Source organism: Notolepis coatsorum (assembly GCF_963971535.1).
Source record: "Notolepis coatsorum genome assembly, chromosome: 1".
Taxonomy (NCBI): Eukaryota; Metazoa; Chordata; class Actinopteri; order Aulopiformes; family Paralepididae; genus Notolepis; species Notolepis coatsorum.
This window is the reverse complement of record NC_140165.1, coordinates 94,544,184-94,564,183: the sequence shown is the minus strand read 5'-3', so window position 1 is coordinate 94,564,183 and position 20,000 is coordinate 94,544,184. Positions and strand designations below refer to the sequence as shown.

Sequence of the window (20,000 nt, the reverse complement as noted above, 5' to 3'; positions counted from 1 at the left end):
TTTTTTCAAATACCCAGAAAAAATAAAAGGGGCGGAGGAGTTGCAGCAATCTTCTCCTCAAAACTCTTGTTTAGAATCACAGAACTAGGCGAGTTCATGTCAATGGAATATCTTGCCATTGAACTAAAAACAGAATCAACTATTATTGTCACAATATACCGCCCGCCTAGACACTCACCAATATTTATACAGGAGCTCTCTGAACTGATCTCACTATGTGTTACCGGATATGATAAGGTGATCCTAAATGGAGACCTGAACATCCATTTTAATAAGAAAACAGACTCCAAAACTATGGAACTAAAAAATCTACTGGATAGCTTTGACCTAATACAGCATATAACAAATGCAACTCACCGGCTTGGGAATACACTAGACTTAGTTATAACAACAACTGGGCTAAGCATAACAAATATCTCAATAACTGAATTACCTCTCTCCGACCATCACTGTATATTTTTTGATACTCAAATAACCTTTACTAAAACAAAAAAAGAAATCATAGTTAAAAAGAGGCTCCTAAACGACAAAGCTGAATCAAAGTTCATTGATCTTATCAGACTACATGAACCACACAATCATGACAGCTCTCTAAATGAAATGGTAGAAAATCTCAATGATGCAATGTCATCTATATTAAATTCTGTCACCCCATTAAAAACGAAAAAGAAGAAAACTAGAGCCTCGCCCTGGTTAAACTATAATACGGTCAACAAAGAAAAAAGGAAATGTCGTGCAGCGGAGCGAAAATGGAGAAAAACAAAAACCACCATATGCTGTGATATATACAAAGATGCTTTAACTGCTTATAATAAAACCATCCGCTTAGCAAGGAAAGATTACTTCTCTAAAATCATTACAGAAAATGCTGGAAACTCCAGAATCCTCTTTTCCACTATTAATGTACTACTCAACACTGCCCCTACACCTCCTCAGTCATCAGCGGTTAAGTGTGAAGAACTTGCACTATTCTTTAACAACAAAATAACCTTGATCAGGGCCAGCATTACTCATGATGGAAATAAAGTTGATTGCGGCAAACCGTGCAATGTAACCATGAGAAGTTTCACATGCATCACATTAGATGTACTCTGCAAAACTGTCTCAGAATGTAACTCCTCCACCTCAGACATTGACCCTATACCTACAGCTTTCTTCAAACGGGTATTTAATAGTGTTTCAAGCCCTGTGCTAGATATCATAAACACTTCCCTTAGGACTGGTATTTTCCCGGATGCCTTTAAAACAGCAGTTGTAAAGCCATTACTAAAAAAACCTAACTTGGATAGTAATGAAATGGCAAATTATCGTCCAATATCCAACCTACCATTCATTAGTAAAGTACTTGAAAAGATAGTTTCAGTTCAAATAAATTCCTTTCTTGAAGAAAACAACATCTTAGAAGAATTTCAGTCAGGATTCAGAAAATATCATAGCACTGAAACTGCCCTCACCAAAATAATCAGTGACCTCAGACTAAACTCTGACGAGAATAAGATCTCCATCCTTATCCTGTTAGATCTCAGTGCAGCATTTGATACAATCGATCACGATATTCTAATCGATCGTCTTGAAAACCATGTCGGTTTCTCAGACCATGTGCTGGGCTGGTTTAAAACATACATCAGAGGGAGGAAATTCTATGTTAAACTAGGAGATCACATGTCTGATATATACGACAACAACTATGGAGTTGCACAAGGGAGTTGCTTAGGTCCTTTACTCTTCTCGCTTTACATGTTACCGCTGGGTGATATCATCAGAGAACATAATGTAGATTTCCATAGCTATGCGGATGATACACAACTGTACATATCTGCTGAACCAAATGATACAGCGATTAGCTCCATTACAGACTGCTTACTGGCAATAAATAAATGGATGAGTAAGAACTTCCTGAAACTAAACGAGAACAAAACTGAAATTCTAATTATCGGCTCCAAAACTAAAAAAGAAACATTAATAAAGAACCTGGGGGGACTAACCCACTGGCGTAACTCTCTCTCAATGTGTGCCGGGGACAGATTTGGGGGCGTGGCGAGTGACGTCGATGGGGGGGGGGGGGTTAGGGCCCGTAGCCGCATTTCTGCAGACCCCTCTCTGATTGGTTGAACTCTATTTCTGCAGACCCCTCTCTGATTGGTTGAGCGAAGCCCCTCTCTGATTGGTTGAGCGTGCGCATGCGCCGCGACAAGCTCCTCCAGAAACTCCTCCAGAAACTCCGTTAAGCTCCAGAGAGAGAGGCTGAAAACCCACAGTTCTTGCCCGACGGATGGGAGCGAATCCCGGATCCGAGGTTTCTGATGACTACCCCCAAAACACGGAGGTTGCGAACGCAATTTATACGCATGGAAGTATTGATTATGCCATAACGAATCATTAAAAATATATACCGTTAACTGGAATATGTTGTGTGTGTGCCTTTCTGAATATGATTTGGGAGGGTTATAATAGAAGAAAGACAGTGTAAATTATATAACGTTATGTGAATAAACTGCGAAATAATAACTAATTCCTTGGTCAATAGAAGTCTCTGTGATACTTTCTGAATATGATTTGGGAGGGTTATAATAGAAGAAAGACAGTGTAAACAATATAACGTTATGTGAATAAACCGCGAAATAATAACTAATTCCTTGGTCAATAGAAGTCTCTGTGATACTTTCTGAATATGATTTGGGAAGGTTATAATAGAAGAAAGACAGTGTAAACAATATAACGTTATGTGAATAAACCGCGAAATAATAACTAATTCCTTGGTCAATAGAAGTATCTGTGATACTTTCTGAATATGATTTGGGAGGGTTATAATAGAAGAAAGACAGTGTAAACAATATAACGTTATGTGAATAAACCGCGAAATAATAACTAATTCCTTGGTCAATAGAAGTCTCTGTGATACTTTCTGAATATGATTTGGGAGGGTTATAATAGAAGAAAGACAGTGTAAACAATATGTTTGACGTATTTTAACACACACCTAGGCTGACGACCCGAGCTATTATTATGCAAAGACAAGTACTTTAGCGAGTGGGTACTTGGCCCTTGCCCCTACTGCTCTTTGCATAATAATAGAACAGGTAGTCAGACTCAGCTCTTTGGACGGTAAAACGTGGGGGGGACACGTTCCGCCGTCCCCGGCGTCAAATACGCCCCTGGACTAACCCCTTGGATCAAATCTGAGGTCACTAGTCTTGGGGTTATCATAGATTCAGAACTGAACTTCAATTCTCATATTAGCAAAGTGACGAAAACATCGTTCTTCCATCTCAGAAATATAGCAAAAGTACGACCATTTATTAATCAGAACGATGCTGAGAAGCTAATTCATGCATTCATATCTAGCCGGTTAGACTACTGTAATGCACTTTTCACAGGTCTCCCTAAGAAAACCACAGAGAGGCTTCAGCTAATCCAAAACTCTGCAGCCCGACTGCTAACTAGAACCAAAAGGAGAGAGCACATTAGTCCAGTCCTAGCCGCTTTACACTGGCTTCCTGTAACATTTAGAATTGACTTTAAGGTCCTTCTCCTTACATACAAAGCTCTAAATGGACAGGGACCTAGCTACATCGCCAACACTCTAATAAATTACACACCAGCAAGAACACTGCGATCATCAGCTGCTGGACTACTAGAGGCTCCCAGAAGCAGTCAAAAGAGGATCGGTAATGCAGCCTTTATCAACTATGCCCCAAAACTATGGAACAAACTACCCCAAAACATCAGGGAAGCCAACTCGCTAGACATCTTTAAAAGACAGCTTAAAACCTATCTCTTTGCTCAGGCATTTCACTGATAGATATCTGCTACCACCTAGTGGCAAGAGGAAACATCAGGGATATCCTGACACAACTTGTATTTATTCTTACCCTGCCTACTCTTTTACACTGCCTATCAAATTCATGTGTCGGTTATTGCACTTTTTACTTCTTACTGATGACTATTTTTAAACTGAATCATTTTAAACTATTCTTATTATTTGCTAGATCCAAATGTGAAACACTGATTATTTATGACTATTTTTAAACTGAATCATTTTATTCTTATTATTTGCTAGATCCAAATGTGAAACACTGTGATTATTTGTTCATGAATTACAGGAGTATTACTGAATAGAGAGCCTATTAGGATGCTAGATCCTAATGTGAAACACTGTGATTTGCCATATCTTGCTATGCTCGCTCATGCCTGTATTTTTTATGTCCGTTCTATTTTATAATTTTTTGACTATTTTTAAACTGAATCATTTTAAACTATTTTTACTATTTGTGTTGCTGAAAACTGTAAGCGGAGAGCCTATTGGGATGCTAGATCCTAATGTGAAACACTGTGATTCTACCTGTCTATCTTTTTATGCTCGCTTATGCCTGTATTTTTTGCTGTTGTGAAGCACTTTGAACTGCAACCTCTGTATGAAAAGTGCTATACAAATAAAGTTATTATTATAATAACGGTAATAATAACGGTAATAATAACAACACTACAGAGCTTTGAAGAAATTCCACAACAACAAATTAATTTGGGGCTGTGTGGGCAAACATGTCTGTTCTTCTCTGTGGCCTATATTAACTTGTTGATGTTTTTGTCCCTCTCACTTTTTACGGTCCGAAATCTAACATTATATAACGTTAATTAATATGCAAGACTGTTTTCTGTGACGTGTGTGTTTGTGCAATGACATGTCGAGAGGAGTATGGCTAATGAAAAAAGTATGGAGATATGGAAATCGTCATGGGTATGATTTGAGCTTCACGCGCATGCACGGAAAAATCAAACGCGCGCACATATTTCCCATCCCATAATAATTGTGTCCCCCCCCCCCCCCACTTCGCCAAACTAAAGTTTTGCCCTTGGGCCCTTATATACTATATATATATATATACCAGTATGCTTGCATGATCACTTCGGTGTGTGTGTGTGTGTGTGTGTGGTGTGCTCTCTCTCTCTCTCTCTCTCTCTCTCTCTCTCCTCTCTCTCTCTCTCTCTCTCTCTCTCTCCTCTCTCTCTTCTCTCTCTCTCTCCCCTCTCTCTCTCTCTCTCTCTCTCTCTCTCTCTCTCTCTCTCTCTCTCTCTCTCTCTCTCTCTCTCTCTCTCTCTCTCTCTCTTCTCTCTCTCTCTCTCTCTCTCTCTCTCTCTCTCTCTCTCATCTAACAGCATGCTCCGTACTAATAACGCGGCACCCCGGAGCAAAGCAGAACAAATCCAACAACTTAACCCAGACAAGCAGACACCGCTGCTGGATGTCTAGCGGAGGAGAGGAGGGGAGCGAGGGAGGGAGGGAGGGAGGGAGGGAGAGAAGGAGGGAGGAGGGAGGAGGAGGCGTGAGCTCAGATCAATCCCCCTGTTCTCTGCGTGAACGGAGAGAGGGAGCGGAGAAAGCGTGGGGCGGTCTGTGAAGAAGAGAGAGGGCAGAGTTTTACAAGGCGGCATGAAAGGGGGATGAAACGGGCAGATGAAAAGAGGGATTAAACGGAAAGAGAGATTAAAGGCGATGGGGGAATGAAAGGGAATAACGAGGAGGGTTCAGGACCGGGGCGGGGGACGTGCGCACGCACACACACACACACGCGCGCACACACACGTGCACACACATACAGTACACACACACACCAGAACGCGCACATACAGTACACACACACAAGAACGCACACACACACATACAGTACACACACAAGAACGCACACACAACTACACACATACACAAGAACGCGCACACACACACAAGAACGTGCATCCCATATGGTCTGGTGCTTTGATTGCAGGTGCTGTAGTGGGGTGAGTATTGGCACATATCATTTGATGCAATTCTGAGCGCCAGCAAAGACATACACACACACACACACACACACACACACACACACACACACACACACACACACACACACACACACACAATTTATGCAAATGACCCATACGATAAGAAATAGTTTTGGACATGCATGTCGTACAATAAAGTACTGAGTAGAGAACAGCACACACACACACACACACACACACACACACACACACACACACACACACACACACACACACACACACACACACACACACACACACACACACACACACACACACACACACACACACACACACACACACAGAAATCTCCCATCCCAGTGATATTGCTACGGACGTCTTTGAGTGTAACATGATGTAAAGCTCGCTAAGAGAGCAACACACTGCCAGGCTTGAGTTCACAAGTTCAACTTGATAAGTCATAAGTTCATAAGCTTGAAGCGCAGGGTTCTTAATGAATTTTTAAAGCCCCAATCAGGGAAACTGCTCCGACTCAGCTCTGTCTCTTGTGGACTTTTACGCTGCCCTTTCAGTGACCCCATCGACCAATCAAAACAGCCCCCAGGAAATCACACTTCAGGACACCGTTTTATAAACTTTTCTAAGGAGGGACAAACGTGTGTTTTCATGGCGTGACCCAGGCGCATTGAAACACATCGCACACTACAAATACTACTACTGTCGTCATGTGGGGACCCGTAGTTTAAGAAAACCAGGATTGAGGGGACACAAATAATGATTAAGTACCTAAGAACAATTAACTAACTAACTATATGTCAAAAAAAGCGTAGGAAGAAACATTATTTAACCGGCAGTTAAATCACTTTTAGAACGAGTAAACGGGTAGGAAGCGGGGATTTGAGACTCAAATGGATAGTTGTTGTCTGAATGTCGTTGGGAAGTGAAGTAGAAGCCTTTCTGGAAGGATTTCCCAGGAGATCTGAGACTTCTAACATATAGCCTAGTGTCTCATTAGTTCCTATAGGTACCTAATTATTACCGTTTTGCCCCTTACAGTGAAACTTTACTGTTTACATTGTTTTGTCTGAGTGAAATAGGAGTAACAGCTGTGTGTGTTCGGTGGATACTGGTTTACCGACAGGAAGTTCCACTCCAACCGCCAAGTGAATTGTAAATGTACTGTAAGTGGGTAAACGGAGGCAACTCTCGTGGATACATAACGAGATGTGACGTATCTCTGACCTTTCACCTTCTGTGGCGGGAAGAATACATTTCAATCAAGGTTTTACTTTGTACATGAAGCATCATATAAAATCACCAGTGCATTTCTGTCTTTCTTTCTTTGTCTTTCTTTTATCTTCAGGGCCTCTCACTGTGGTTCCCGCGCCGGTCCGAAGGGTCCCACCATCTTCATGGCTGCATAGTTCTACAAGACGGACCGAAGAGAAATTATTGAAGAGGTTATTTATTATATCTCATTCATCCTTTTTCTTTTCCCACTCGCTCACTCAATAACTCATTGACTAACTCACTCACTAACTCACTCACTAACTCACTCACTAACTCACTAACTCACTCACTCACTAGACCACTCACTCACTCACTCACTAACTCATTGACTAACTCACTCACTCACTCACTAACTCACTCACTAACTCACTAACTAACTCACTCACTAACTCACTCCCTCACTCACTCACTCACTCACTAGACCACTCACTAACCAGGGATTAAAGCAAAAAAAAATCTCCTGAATGAACTTTTTTTTAGGCCAAGTCATATTCTTATTTTAACCTGTATTTTCTTTTTAATAGCGTTAGCGTTTTAAGGGAGCCTACTTGTTTCGGTTTCGTCGATAATCCAATGTACAGTTAGCCACCCACCCACTCAACCACCTCCAATGTACAGTCCCCCCCCTCCACCCAACCTACCCAACCTCCTCCAATGTAGTTTCTTCGTCAAATGTATATACTCTCTTTTTTAGACTCTTATTGTATCACAAACAATACTGTATTTGTAAATCTGGTATGTCATAAATGTATAGATGTAGCAGTATTGTCTATCTGTATGTCATGTGTGTCATATATGTTATGATGAATTGAAAATGGGGGACCCAGATGTAAACAAGATGAAAGTCTTTCTCTGGTCTGCATCCCCTTAACAATTGTGTGTATTGAGCAATACTGTACTGTACCCATTCTGCAATCTGTTAATAACAATCAATCAATCAATCAATCAATCAATCAATCAATCAATATTGAACAGATTGTAGAATGGGTACAGTACAGTATGGCTCAATACACACAATTGTTAAGGGGATGCAGACCAGAGAAAGACTTTCGTCTTGTTTACATCAGGGTCCCCCATTTTCAATTCATAATGACATTTATGACATAGACAACATTTATGGCATAAGGACATACATGACATACTACAGGTATATAGTAATGTTACATTTGTGACATATACTGTACGATATGCAAATATACAGTACTGTTACCCATAGATCCTAATAGAGATTATATACATATGATGGGGAGGAGAATGTACATTAGGAGGGGGTGGGTGGATGCGAGAAAAAATATACATACGGTGGGGAGGAGAATGTCTACAGATACACCTGTGTGATGTTGCTACGGAGTTAAACTAATAAAGGATACTCACAACCACAGCAGGGGACTCACGTATTTGTACTGTGAAGTAACACGACAATGACAAATGTGTTGTTTGTTTTTCTTTTTGAAATAGTTGCGGAACATAGAACAAGTTAACAACTCGCCACCACAGCCCGCAGTAGCCTAGCCAGTCTCTTCAAACTTCCACTCGAAACCTTCTTTTGTTAGGTGTTGCCGCTCATCCTTTTCATCTGAGAACACCGCGGTGGGTTTTCTTTTTAGTGGCCGGCTTACTCCTTCCATTAACGTTATTATGCTAACGTTAGCTAATCGATATAGCAGGCGTGCGTAACATTACAGTGCAAGCAGGTGGTGGATGTGACGTCGGTAAACAAGGAGAGAATTGACGCGCGAGGCTGCAAAAAAGGCGACTGTCGTAAGACTCGTGTTTTCTGACATGCGTTTCTACTGGATCTACTGCCTGTTCATGGTCTATGCTGAAGGTCGGTCAGACCAAGTTTAAAAGAATAAAAGTGATTAAATCTATTACTTTTGTCCTGTAACAAATATATGTTTAAAGAGAATGTAGGGTATTATATCAGCCTATGATTTATGGTAAAGTAGATTCCCGCGGGGATGCGTCATTTCAAAACATCTCCTGACTAAACTTATTTTTTTCAGGCAAAGTCATTCTTATTTTAACCTCCACTGTATATGTATATTTAATAGCGTTAGCTAAAAGAAAAAGAAAGACAACCCGTATCAGGCGTGGCTGCCGTAGGGAAAAAATTCCCTTTTTCATGATATTTGACGCCTGATTGGCTCAATTTTGTTTCAATCTGTATGCATCTACAAATCATATTATACCAGGTAGCCAATTGACGGGAAATCCGTCAGACTCCGAATCAAATTGACGGAACTCCAAATCAAATTGACGGAATTCCGTCTCAAGACGGAACGCTTTAATGCCTGCACTAACTCACTCACTAACTCGTTCACTAACTCACTCACTAACTCATTCACTAACTCACTCACTCACTAACTAACTCAATAACTCACTCACTAACTCACTCACTAACTCACTCACTCACTCACTAGACCACTCACTAACTCACTCACTACCTCACTCACTAACTCACTAACTCACTAACTCACTCACAAATGTATTCACTAACTCCACTTCACACATAACACACTCGGCTCCACTTCCAGACTTACAGGGAAGGAGTAGAGGAAGACTCCGAAGAATAGGAATATGAAGAAGAGGATGATGGAGAAGAGGATGAACCACTTAAACCTCGTCCACACTATGAACTTCAGGGTCTTAAAGGGGGAGGAGATCCAGAAGAAGGAGGTCTCTGGACGCCTGTGAGGAGAGGAGGAGGAGAGAGAGATCAAAGTGATTATTATGTGTTCCTATGTGGAAAGGGGATGAGAGGAGGAAGAGAGAGGAGGAGAGAGAAGAGGAGGAGGAGGAGGAAGAGAGAAGAGTAGGAGAGAGGAGTGTGTGTGTGTGTGTGTGTGTGTGTGTGTGTAGGTGTCTGTGTGTGTGTGTGTGTGCGTGCGTGCGTGCGTGCGTGCGTGCGTGCGTGCGTGCGTGCGTGCGTGCGTGCGTGTGTGTGTGTGTGTGTGTGTGTGCGTCTCACTGTGGTTCCTCTAGATGAGGGTTCATGTTGGGCTCGTCTCTCCCCAGACCTGCTGGTCTCTCGTCCTGCTCCTGTTCTGATACTATCTCCAAGGACATCTCTACCTTTCCCTAGAGAGAGAGGGGTGAGACATGTAATTAGCGATTGGGAAAGAAAGATGAAAGTTGGTCGCAGATATGGACTTCAATTTATTTATTCATTGAAAGTCTTGTGAGGGCAGCATTTGATGTGATTGGTTCAATCAGACAGCCAATCAGAACAGGTCAGAGGTGGGGCCATGTGAATAGAACATAAGGTGTAAGAAGCTGCATCAAAACAGCCCTGAGAACAGAATATGTAGGAAATAGTTTTTTTTACACCGTTTAAAATTGTAAAATGTCCCTGTTGGTATAAAATAAAATAAAATAAAATGTATTTGTAGAGCCCGAGATCACATGGAATAGCCCCCATGGGCTGTACAGGTCTTCTTGTACAAGTCAAGAAGAAACATCACAAAAACAAAAACCACCATAAAGTCCAAATATGCGACACTCCCAGACTTTCCCCAATAAAATAAGGAACGACTCACTATAAAAACCTAGCAATAGGAAAAGAAAGCACCGCAGGCGGCGTGGTCCGTGGAGGAGAGTACCCTCAGATGGGCTGTTCAAAGGGGGGATCCCCCAACAGGATGTCGGTGATAATATAGTGTTACTATGGATGATAGATGGATGGAGAATAGAACAGGCGACTAATTGGTATGAACGTATACATGTATAAATTGCATATGGGAGACTGTGTTGTTAAGCATTTTGGTTCAAACGTGTTTGGTCTTTAAAGGGCTATATACTGTATATTAAATGTACTTGACTCACAGCGATGGTCTTCTCTCCGTTACTGTTACAGACGCAGGGCCACCATCCTTTGACGCTCTTCTGTTCAAACAGCGACACCAGTCTGTCTGCCGGCTGGTTCAGGAGGTCCAGACTGCACTTCTCTGGAGACTTGGCCGGTCTGATCATGTGGTTCAGGTCCATCTCCACGTGGCCTGCAGGTGAAAAGAGAGAAACATAGAGACGGAGAGAAAAGAAAAGGCCAGATTAAACCACTGTTTTCCAAGGTGTGGGCAAGTCCCATGTGTTACCCCTTGACCTACACAGGGAATGGAACCCCTAACCCTGGCAGTGTTAGTGCCTTGCTCTACCCATTGGGCTACACAGGGAATGGAACTACTAACCCTGGCAGTGTTAGTGCCTTGCTCTACCCATTGGGCTACACAGGGAATGGAACTACTAACCCTGGCAGTGTTAGTGCCTTGCCTCTAAAACAATATTTTAGACTTGTGAACATTTCAGTTGTCCAAAAGTCTTAATGGAATGGAACCCCTAACCATAAAGCAACAGTATACTTGGCAAGTATCTAAGAACAAAATGACACACTTGCGGAGAAAACAAAATGTTGCATTGGCTTCGACCACCATGGTGTGACCTGGCTTGCTCCTAACTAGCCAGATTACAATAGAATAGAATAGAATAGAATAGAATAGAATAGAATAGAATAGAATAGAATAGAATAGAATAGAATAGAATAGAAGTACTGTATTGATCCCGAGGGAAATTCAGTGCTACAGATCGCTCACAGTAAACATTTAGGTAGTCAAAAATCACAAATCACATATCACAAATAAGAACAATAATACAGTCAGGGATATAGATTCTAAAATATATATATACATTCTAAAATATACAGCCAAAAATATACAGTAATATACAGTCAAATGTAGAGTAATAGGTGTAAAAACATTTAAAGTGTCGATGTAAAGGTAGAAAGTCCAGGGAATATGCCAGAGTTCGTCCTGTCACTCTGTGCTCAGTGAGGCAGTGAGGCACAGTGATGCGTTATAGAGTCTGACGGCTGTTGGAAGGAAGCACTTCCTGTGCATCTTGGGAGTCTTAGTCTAACACTGAACGTGCTCCTTCTATCAGCCAAGTCCGTGTGTAGTGGGTGGGAGGGGTTGTCCATGATGGCGTGGAGTTTAGCAAGGCTCCTCCTCTCTGACACCACCGCCAGAGATGATCGGCACCCCAGCCCCCTCGTTTCTTATTGGTGATTGGCCGCACCGCGTATAAGAGCTTCAATGTGTTAGACTGTGGTTGTATTTTGGGCAAGTTTGCCATCGTTTTCAGTACAGTGCCTTCTTCAGTGCCACACTCTTCCCATCGACCTACATAAGGAATGGAACCCCTAATCCTGGCAGAGTTACTGCCACGCTCTGCCCTGTTAATCCTTTCCCATGTAGGTATTTTGGAACGTTCTCTTAGGATTCTGTCTTGGATTTACAGAACCCTGTGGCTTTCAGTGGCCAGTAGCCATTGTTACATCATCATTAAGAATGTTCAGTTCTCAAGATTCCAGCGCACACATGAGATTGTACACATGAGATTGTACATGAGATTGTACATGAGATTGTACATGAGATTGTACATGAGATTGTACACAGGAGATTGTACACATGAGATTGTACACATGAGATTGTACATGAGATTGTACACATGAGATTGTACACATGAGATTGTACATGAGATTGTACACATGAGATTGTAGACATGAGTTGTAGACATGAGATTGTACACATGATATTGTAGATATGAGATTGTACACATGAGATTGTACACATGAGATTGTACACATTAGATTGTAGACGTGAGATTGTACACATTAGATTGTACACATGAGATTGTACACATTAGATTGTAGACGTGAGATTGTAGATATGAGATTGTAGATATGAGAACTCTCCAAAAGGAGTTAAGCTTCACATAACCACAAAATGGTCTGAGAGATAAGTGTCGAGTCAAGTTAATGTGATTTATAAAGAATGTGTTCAGCAGCTCCAAACCACATTTCACCAGACCATGATTCACAGCCATATCGAAATCACATGGAAAATGGACATTAAACATTGACGTTTGGATTCCTCATCTCTCTCTCTCTCTCTCTCTCTCTCTCTCTCTCTCTCTCTCTCTCTCTCTCTCTCTCTCTCTCTCTCTCTCTCTCTCTCTCTCTCTCTCTCTCTCTCTCATCACAGAAGAAAACAGCCTAACAACCATTCTTCCTTCATTGAAAAGGAAGATATTGATGGAATAAAATACGAAAGGAATATTTTTTTTTAGGTGCAGGTGGGAGGGGGGTGGGGGGGCATGGTCGGGAGCAGGGGTGAAGAGAAGGCAGCATTTGAACAGCGTGAGTAAAAAAATTAAAACGCACCCCACTCCCTTCCTGTCTGTGAAATGTGCCGAGGTGGTGGAAATGGCCGAGCGGTGGTTGTTTCAAAGACAAATGTTATGGCAGCGGCTCATCTATAGATCATCCAGATTAACATATTGTGTAATGAAACCAGAAGCAACAGCGGTGGGAACAGGTAATGACAAGATCAACATTGTGATATGGACACGGCAGTCTCCTGAGGAGCAGCACTAGGCCACTGATACCCAGGTCAGCGAGGAGGCGCTCTGCCTCTTGGATGACTACTGTGGAACATCCAAGAGGTTGAACCAACCTGCTCATCGGGAGCAGTTAGGGATTAAGTGTCTTGCTCATGGACACTTCGACACACTGCCCGGGAGGAGCGGGAATCTAACCGGGGACCTCCGGTTTACCAGACGACTGCTCTACCTGCCGAGCCACTGTCGCCCTTCCCCCTGTATCATAGTATTTCCATAATCTTTGGTTCATTAAGGTTATGGTAGTGTCCACCAGGAAATACCAGCAGTATTGTGGTTTAATTTGTGTGTTACAATGGTGACATGACTTTAGTGCCATGGTCAATTATGGATACAAACAAAATGGAAAATAACGTCAAAATAAGATGATATTTTTTTGTTTGTTTGTTTGTTTGTTTATTGTTATTTGCAGTTACAAACATACATTCTGGAATAAAATAAGTAAAAGAAGAACACATATTCTTTTGTGAGGGAATATTCACCCAGAAACCGAGCAAGGGTAGTGGTTGGCTGCCACCTGCACATGTGACATGACCCCACCTGGAGGTAATCACTGAGTACTGAACTATATTCAAGTAGAAGTACTCTGACTTCTGGTACATAAATAAGGGACAGAGCACTTGTATAAAACATTACTTTCAAATGAAAATGAGAGATTTTGTGCATGCTTCATTTAACTTCTTCTGGCATGGTCTATTTTGATCAGTCACTTTAAGTCCAAGGTTTGCATACTCATTACTCTTGTGATCGAAAGTAAAACATACTCAAGTAAAAGTAGATGTAAATACTTAAAATTACACTCAAGTAGGTTCACGTGTGTGTCTCATGTGTGTACAATCTCATGTGTACAATCTCATGTGTACAAACTCATACATGTGTACAATCTCATGTGTACAATATCATGTGAACATTCTGAGCATGGATGCTCTTTTTCAGCAACACCCTGCTTCACACTCACACAGTTCCACACATTCAGACCTAGGAGCTGCCCAGTACAACCACGGTCTGACACTGTTGACCACTAGGAGCTGCCCAGTACAACCACAGTCTGACACTGTTGACCACTAGGAGCTGCCCAGTACAACCACAGTCTGACACTGTTGACCACTAGGAGCTACCCAGTACAACCACAGTCTGATACTGTTGACCACTAGGAGCTACCCAGTACAACCACAGTCTGACACTGTTGACCACTAGGAGCTGCCCAGTACAACCACAGTCTGACACTGTTGACCACTAGGAGCTGCCCAGTACAACCACCGTCTGACACTGTTGACCACTAGGAGCTGCCCAGTACAACCACCGTCTGACACTGTTGACCACTAGGAGCTGCCCAGTACAACCACCGTCTGACACTGTTGACCACTAGGAGCTGCCCAGTACAACCACCGTCTGACACTGTTGACCACTAGGAGCTGCCCAGTACAACCACAGTCTGACACTGTTGACCACTAGGAGCTGCCCAGTACAACCACAGTCTGACACTGTTGACCACTAGGAGCTGCCCAGTACAACCACAGTCTGACACTGTTGACCACTAGGAGCTGCCCAGTACAACCACAGTCTGACACTGTTGACCACTAGGAGCTGCCCAGTAAAACCATGGTCTGACACTGTTGACCACTAGGAGCTGCCCAGTACAACCACGGTCTGACACTGTTGACCACTAGGAGCTGCCCAGTAAAACCACGGTCTGACACTGTTGACCACTAGGAGCTGCCCAGTACAACCATGGTCTGACACTGTTGACCACTAGGATCTGCCCAGTACAACCACCGTCTGACACTGTTGACCACTAGGAGCTGCCCAGTACAACCACCGTCTGACACTGTTGACCACTAGGAGCTGCCCAGTACAACCACAGTCTGACACTGTTGACCACTAGGAGCTGCCCAGTACAACCACAGTCTGACACTGTTGACCACTAGGAGCTGCCCAGTACAACCACAGTCTGACACTGTTGACCACTAGGAGCTGCCCAGTACAACCACAGTCTGACACTGTTGACCACTAGGAGCTGCCCAGTAAAACCACGGTCTGACACTGTTGACCACTAGGAGCTGCCCAGTACAACCACGGTCTGACACTGTTGACCACTAGGAGCTGCCCAGTAAAACCACGGTCTGACACTGTTGACCACTAGGAGCTGCCCAGTACAACCATGGTCTGACACTGTTGACCACTAGGAGCTGCCCAGTACAACCACAGTCTGACACTGTTGACCACTAGGAGCTGCCCAGTACAACCACAGTCTGACACTGTTGACCACTAGGACAGTACAACCACAGTCTGACACTGTTGACCACTAGGAGCTGCCCAGTACAACCACAGTCTGACACTGTTGACCACTAGGAGCTGCCCAGTACAACCACAGTCTGACACTGTTGACCACTAGGACAGTACAACCACAGTCTGACACTGTTGACCACTAGGAGCTGCCCAGTACAACCACAGTCTGACACTGTTGACCACTCGGAGCTGCCCAGTAAAACCACAGTCTGACACTGTTGACCACTAGGAGCTGCCCAGTACAACCACAGTCTGACACTGTTGACCACTAGGAGCTGCCCAGTACAACCACAGTCTGACACTGTTGACCACTAGGAGCTGCCCAGTACAACCACAGTCTGACACTGTTGACCACTAGGAGCTGCCCAGTACAACCACCGTCTGACACTGTTGACCACTAGGAGCTGCCCAGTACAAACACCGTCTGACACTGTTGACCACTAGGAGCTGCCCAGTACAACCACAGTCTGACACTGTTGACCACTCGGAGCTGCCCAGTACAACCACAGTCTGACACTGTTGACCACTAGGAGCTGCCCAGTACAACCACAGTCTGACACTGTTGACCACGAGGAGCTGCCCAGTACAACCACAGTCTGACACTGTTGACCACTAGGAGCTGCCCAGTACAACCACAGTCTGATACTGTTGACCACTAGGAGCTGCCCAGTACAACCACAGTCTGACACTGTTGACCACTAGGAGCTGCCCAGTACAACCACAGTCTGACACTGTTGATGTTGACCACTAGGAGCTGCCCAGTACAACCACAGTCTGATGGTGTATGTGACGATGGTGCAGTTTCACCACTTCCAGCCAAGTCTAGCAGCTAACAGCTGCATTCAATTCAATTCATTCAATTATTTTCCAATGTCAGCACCACGAGCTCCTGCATACGCTCCTCTACACTGGACATGAATTGAATGCTGCCACGCTGCTGGACATGCACTCTTATTCCACACAACACTCTTAAGGACTTTCATGTTCCATATTGTCTGACTTCCCTTGATCAATACACATGCAAATACAGGACCATCTCTTAGGACCACACATTCTGTACTCTCTCACACACAAACACACCACAGGTCACTTTAAACACATAAGAAAAGGTCACTTTAAAGGAAAGAAAAACGGTCACTTTAAAGGAAAAAAACAAAAAACATAACTGGATGTTTTGTATAGTATAGTTAGGATAGCATAGTGACATAGAGTATAACTGTATATTGTATAGTAGTGTACATAGGACTCATTACATTTGGTATTTTATCTTAGTACTTTTACCATGTCTATTTTATTTATATTGTATTTTATTCTATTATTATTTGTATTTTTGCACAATCGAAGCGGACATGGCCACCTTCATTTTATTATATGTCTTGTGTATGTATGTGATGAATAAACCTCTTGAATCTTGAATCTTGAATCTAGGAACAATCTACTTCCATCATTACAGTCAACATCTACGTAAACAAAAACATGTTAAAAGGCCCTTAACTCATTCAGCGCCGGGGATTAGCCATCGGCCTGTGGTCGCATTGCCACACGTTAAAATATAGGACTGAGTCACCTTGTTTGTAGACTATATTCTATATTATAGCTATGGATACAATACTATGGCCCATTTGACATCACTTATCTATCGTTCAATATGTGAGAAAGAATACATTTTTCCATCCATATGTTCCTGTGTTATACCGTGGTGAATATAAGTATGGTTTTAGAGCGGTCTAGGGTAATTCATGAAATCCTGAGTTAAAGCCATATACGTCGATTCCACTATAGACGTTGCCATGTCTTGCCTGTATATGCTATTATCCCGAAATAAAATCTATATCATAGGTATTATGTTCCATCATGAATGCATGAAAGGGTCGTTTCTGATTATTTGATTGTCAGTAACGGCATTCGCATTGAACACTAAAAACGCTTATCAGCCCAATCGGTATCATTGCATTGCAGGATCAAGCTAAAATTTACGTCAAAATGTCCTTACCTGTTATTGGGAGTATTCCAAAAATAATATTCCAATTGTTTGATCGCCATCTGGTATATCCAATGTCCATTTGGTTGACGGCATAATCCACAACAACATATGGATCGGAGATATTTGACGCGCTTCGATGGAACCGCACTCGCCCGACAATGAAACATGAAACCGGAGACCTGTGGCCATCCCACAGAGAAATATAGAAGGGTATAAAGGGTGCTCGATACCGCTGTCTAGCGTGATGCGGCCGGTATTGCACTTTTACATTCTCAAGCTGATTCCCCATGTTAACCCCGAGTCTGTGTGCCTGTAATGAATAGAAATATCGAATAAAAGAAATAACGATCAAATAACGAGTATACTTGTTGTTGGCGTTCAACGATTGGCGCCCAATAGTTCAAGTTCATGTTTCAAGTTTCTTTATTAGTTGTCATACAGAAGTACAGAATACTTTTATATAAAATGCTTCTTTCTGTTTTGCTCCCGAGATTGTGCTAGATAAAAATAGATAAGTATAAAAAGTATAGTAAGTATAAAATAGAAGTCAAGTACGAGTATACTCGTCGTTGGCAGTAAATGAGTATTAGCAAATATTCATAACACTTTATGAATTCATTGTAATGCATCTTATCTTGCACCCAATGCCCGTGCAAATTGTAGTGTGTGTTTTCTTTTGTTTGGATTTGAAGCCTTGATGATAATAATCATAGCTCATAGTCCTAATCATTGTTTTCATGTTTCCTGTATGAATAGTGATAATAAGGGGAGGTATCTTCATAAGCCATGTTTGGCTTCTAACCCTCTTGCACAATGATTTAACTTGTTCTTATTTTTATTGTATTTTTATATGAACAAATAAACCTAAACTTAAACTTGACCACTGAGCAGCTCCAATCATTGTTTTAGATTTGATCAGAGGGTGTTGTGTCCCACACAGAGTGGACAACATACTGTGAGCCAGTGGTTCGGGACATAGAGCAGTTGTCTGGTAATCCGGAGTTTCCCGGTTTGATTCCCGCTCCACGCGGGCAGCGTGTCGAAGACACTTAATAACCCCTAATTGCTCCCGATGAGCAGGTCGGCACCTTGCATGGTTGCCTCCGCCATCGGTGTGTGAATGTGTGAGTGAATGGGTAAAATGTGAGGAACAAATTGTAAAGTGCTTTGGATAAAAGCTGCTATATAAATGCAGCCATTTACCATTTATCAGTCGTCATCATTGTGGAAATGTTGCAGAAACCGAGGCCTGGACAGGACATGATGCGATGTCGATAATGGAAAGAGGACTGCGGTCGCCGTGGCGGTCTATGTTGTCTACACATGCTATCACAGAGCATGTCATCCCCTACGTCATCCCCCCGCGGCAGGAGCTGTGGTCACTGTTGTCTATTCAAACCATGTTTCCACTACACATTAACCATTTGCTGATGCAGGACTGAATCAGACACGGCATGGGGTTGACTCACACACATGTGTACATACTAAATTATGTTAATGGAGTAGCAAATGCATGTACACACACACACACACACACACATACACACACAACCACACACACAACCACACGTACATGTATGTACATTATGTATAAAAGCAGTGTTTTACCAAGGTAATCATCGAAGGAGAACTTGTCGTTGTCCCAAATCTGTATGGTGAGTTTAGGAGACAGCTTAGTCTCAGCTTTGTCCATACTCCAGAAATGAGCCTGGAGAGGGGGGGGGGGGGGGGGGGGGGGGGTGAGAGGGGGGGCGGGTGATAGGGATGAGAGAAATCGATGATGATTATTGCACAGTAATCGAGAGAGAGAGAGAGAGAGGGAGAGAGAGAGAGAGAGAGAGATAGAGAGAAATGAAGGAAGAAAGAGAGAGAAGCAAATAAGATAATAAAAAATACAATAAAATAAAGAGATGAAATAAGTAGAAGCACAAGTTATGTCTGTCTGTCTGTCTGTCTGTCTGTCTGTCTGTCTGTCTGTCTGTCTGTCTGTCTGTCTGTCTGTCTGTCTGTCTGTCTGTCTGTCCTCCGATACATGTGGAGTCACCAGCCGCTTCTTTTCACCCGACAGCGAGGAGTTTCACTGGGGGAACGTAACACACGCGGAGGTTCACGCTATTTCCCCCAGATCCCCTCCCTGCTGAACAGGCGCCCCGACCAACCAGTAGGAGTCACAGTTTACAACGACCAGGACACATACCCCACCCGCTTCCCACCCGCTAACACT

General features: G+C 42.8%; 1 protein-coding gene across 1 annotated transcript in view; it reads right to left on the bottom strand.

Annotated features, from left to right (window-relative positions):
• Nucleotides 1-6,929: 6,929 nt before the first annotated feature.
• Nucleotides 6,930-20,000, bottom strand: part of LOC311243239 (dysferlin-like) — a gene marked incomplete at its 5' end in the record, with an annotated part of 264,898 nt that continues 251,827 nt past the window's right edge. The window contains 5 exon segments of the mRNA XM_084332384.1: nucleotides 6,930-7,186; nucleotides 9,594-9,741; nucleotides 10,022-10,131; nucleotides 10,876-11,048; nucleotides 19,385-19,484. Of these exon segments, the coding sequence (XP_084188510.1) occupies nucleotides 7,130-7,186; nucleotides 9,594-9,741; nucleotides 10,022-10,131; nucleotides 10,876-11,048; nucleotides 19,385-19,484 (588 nt within the window). The 3' untranslated portion in view covers nucleotides 6,930-7,129.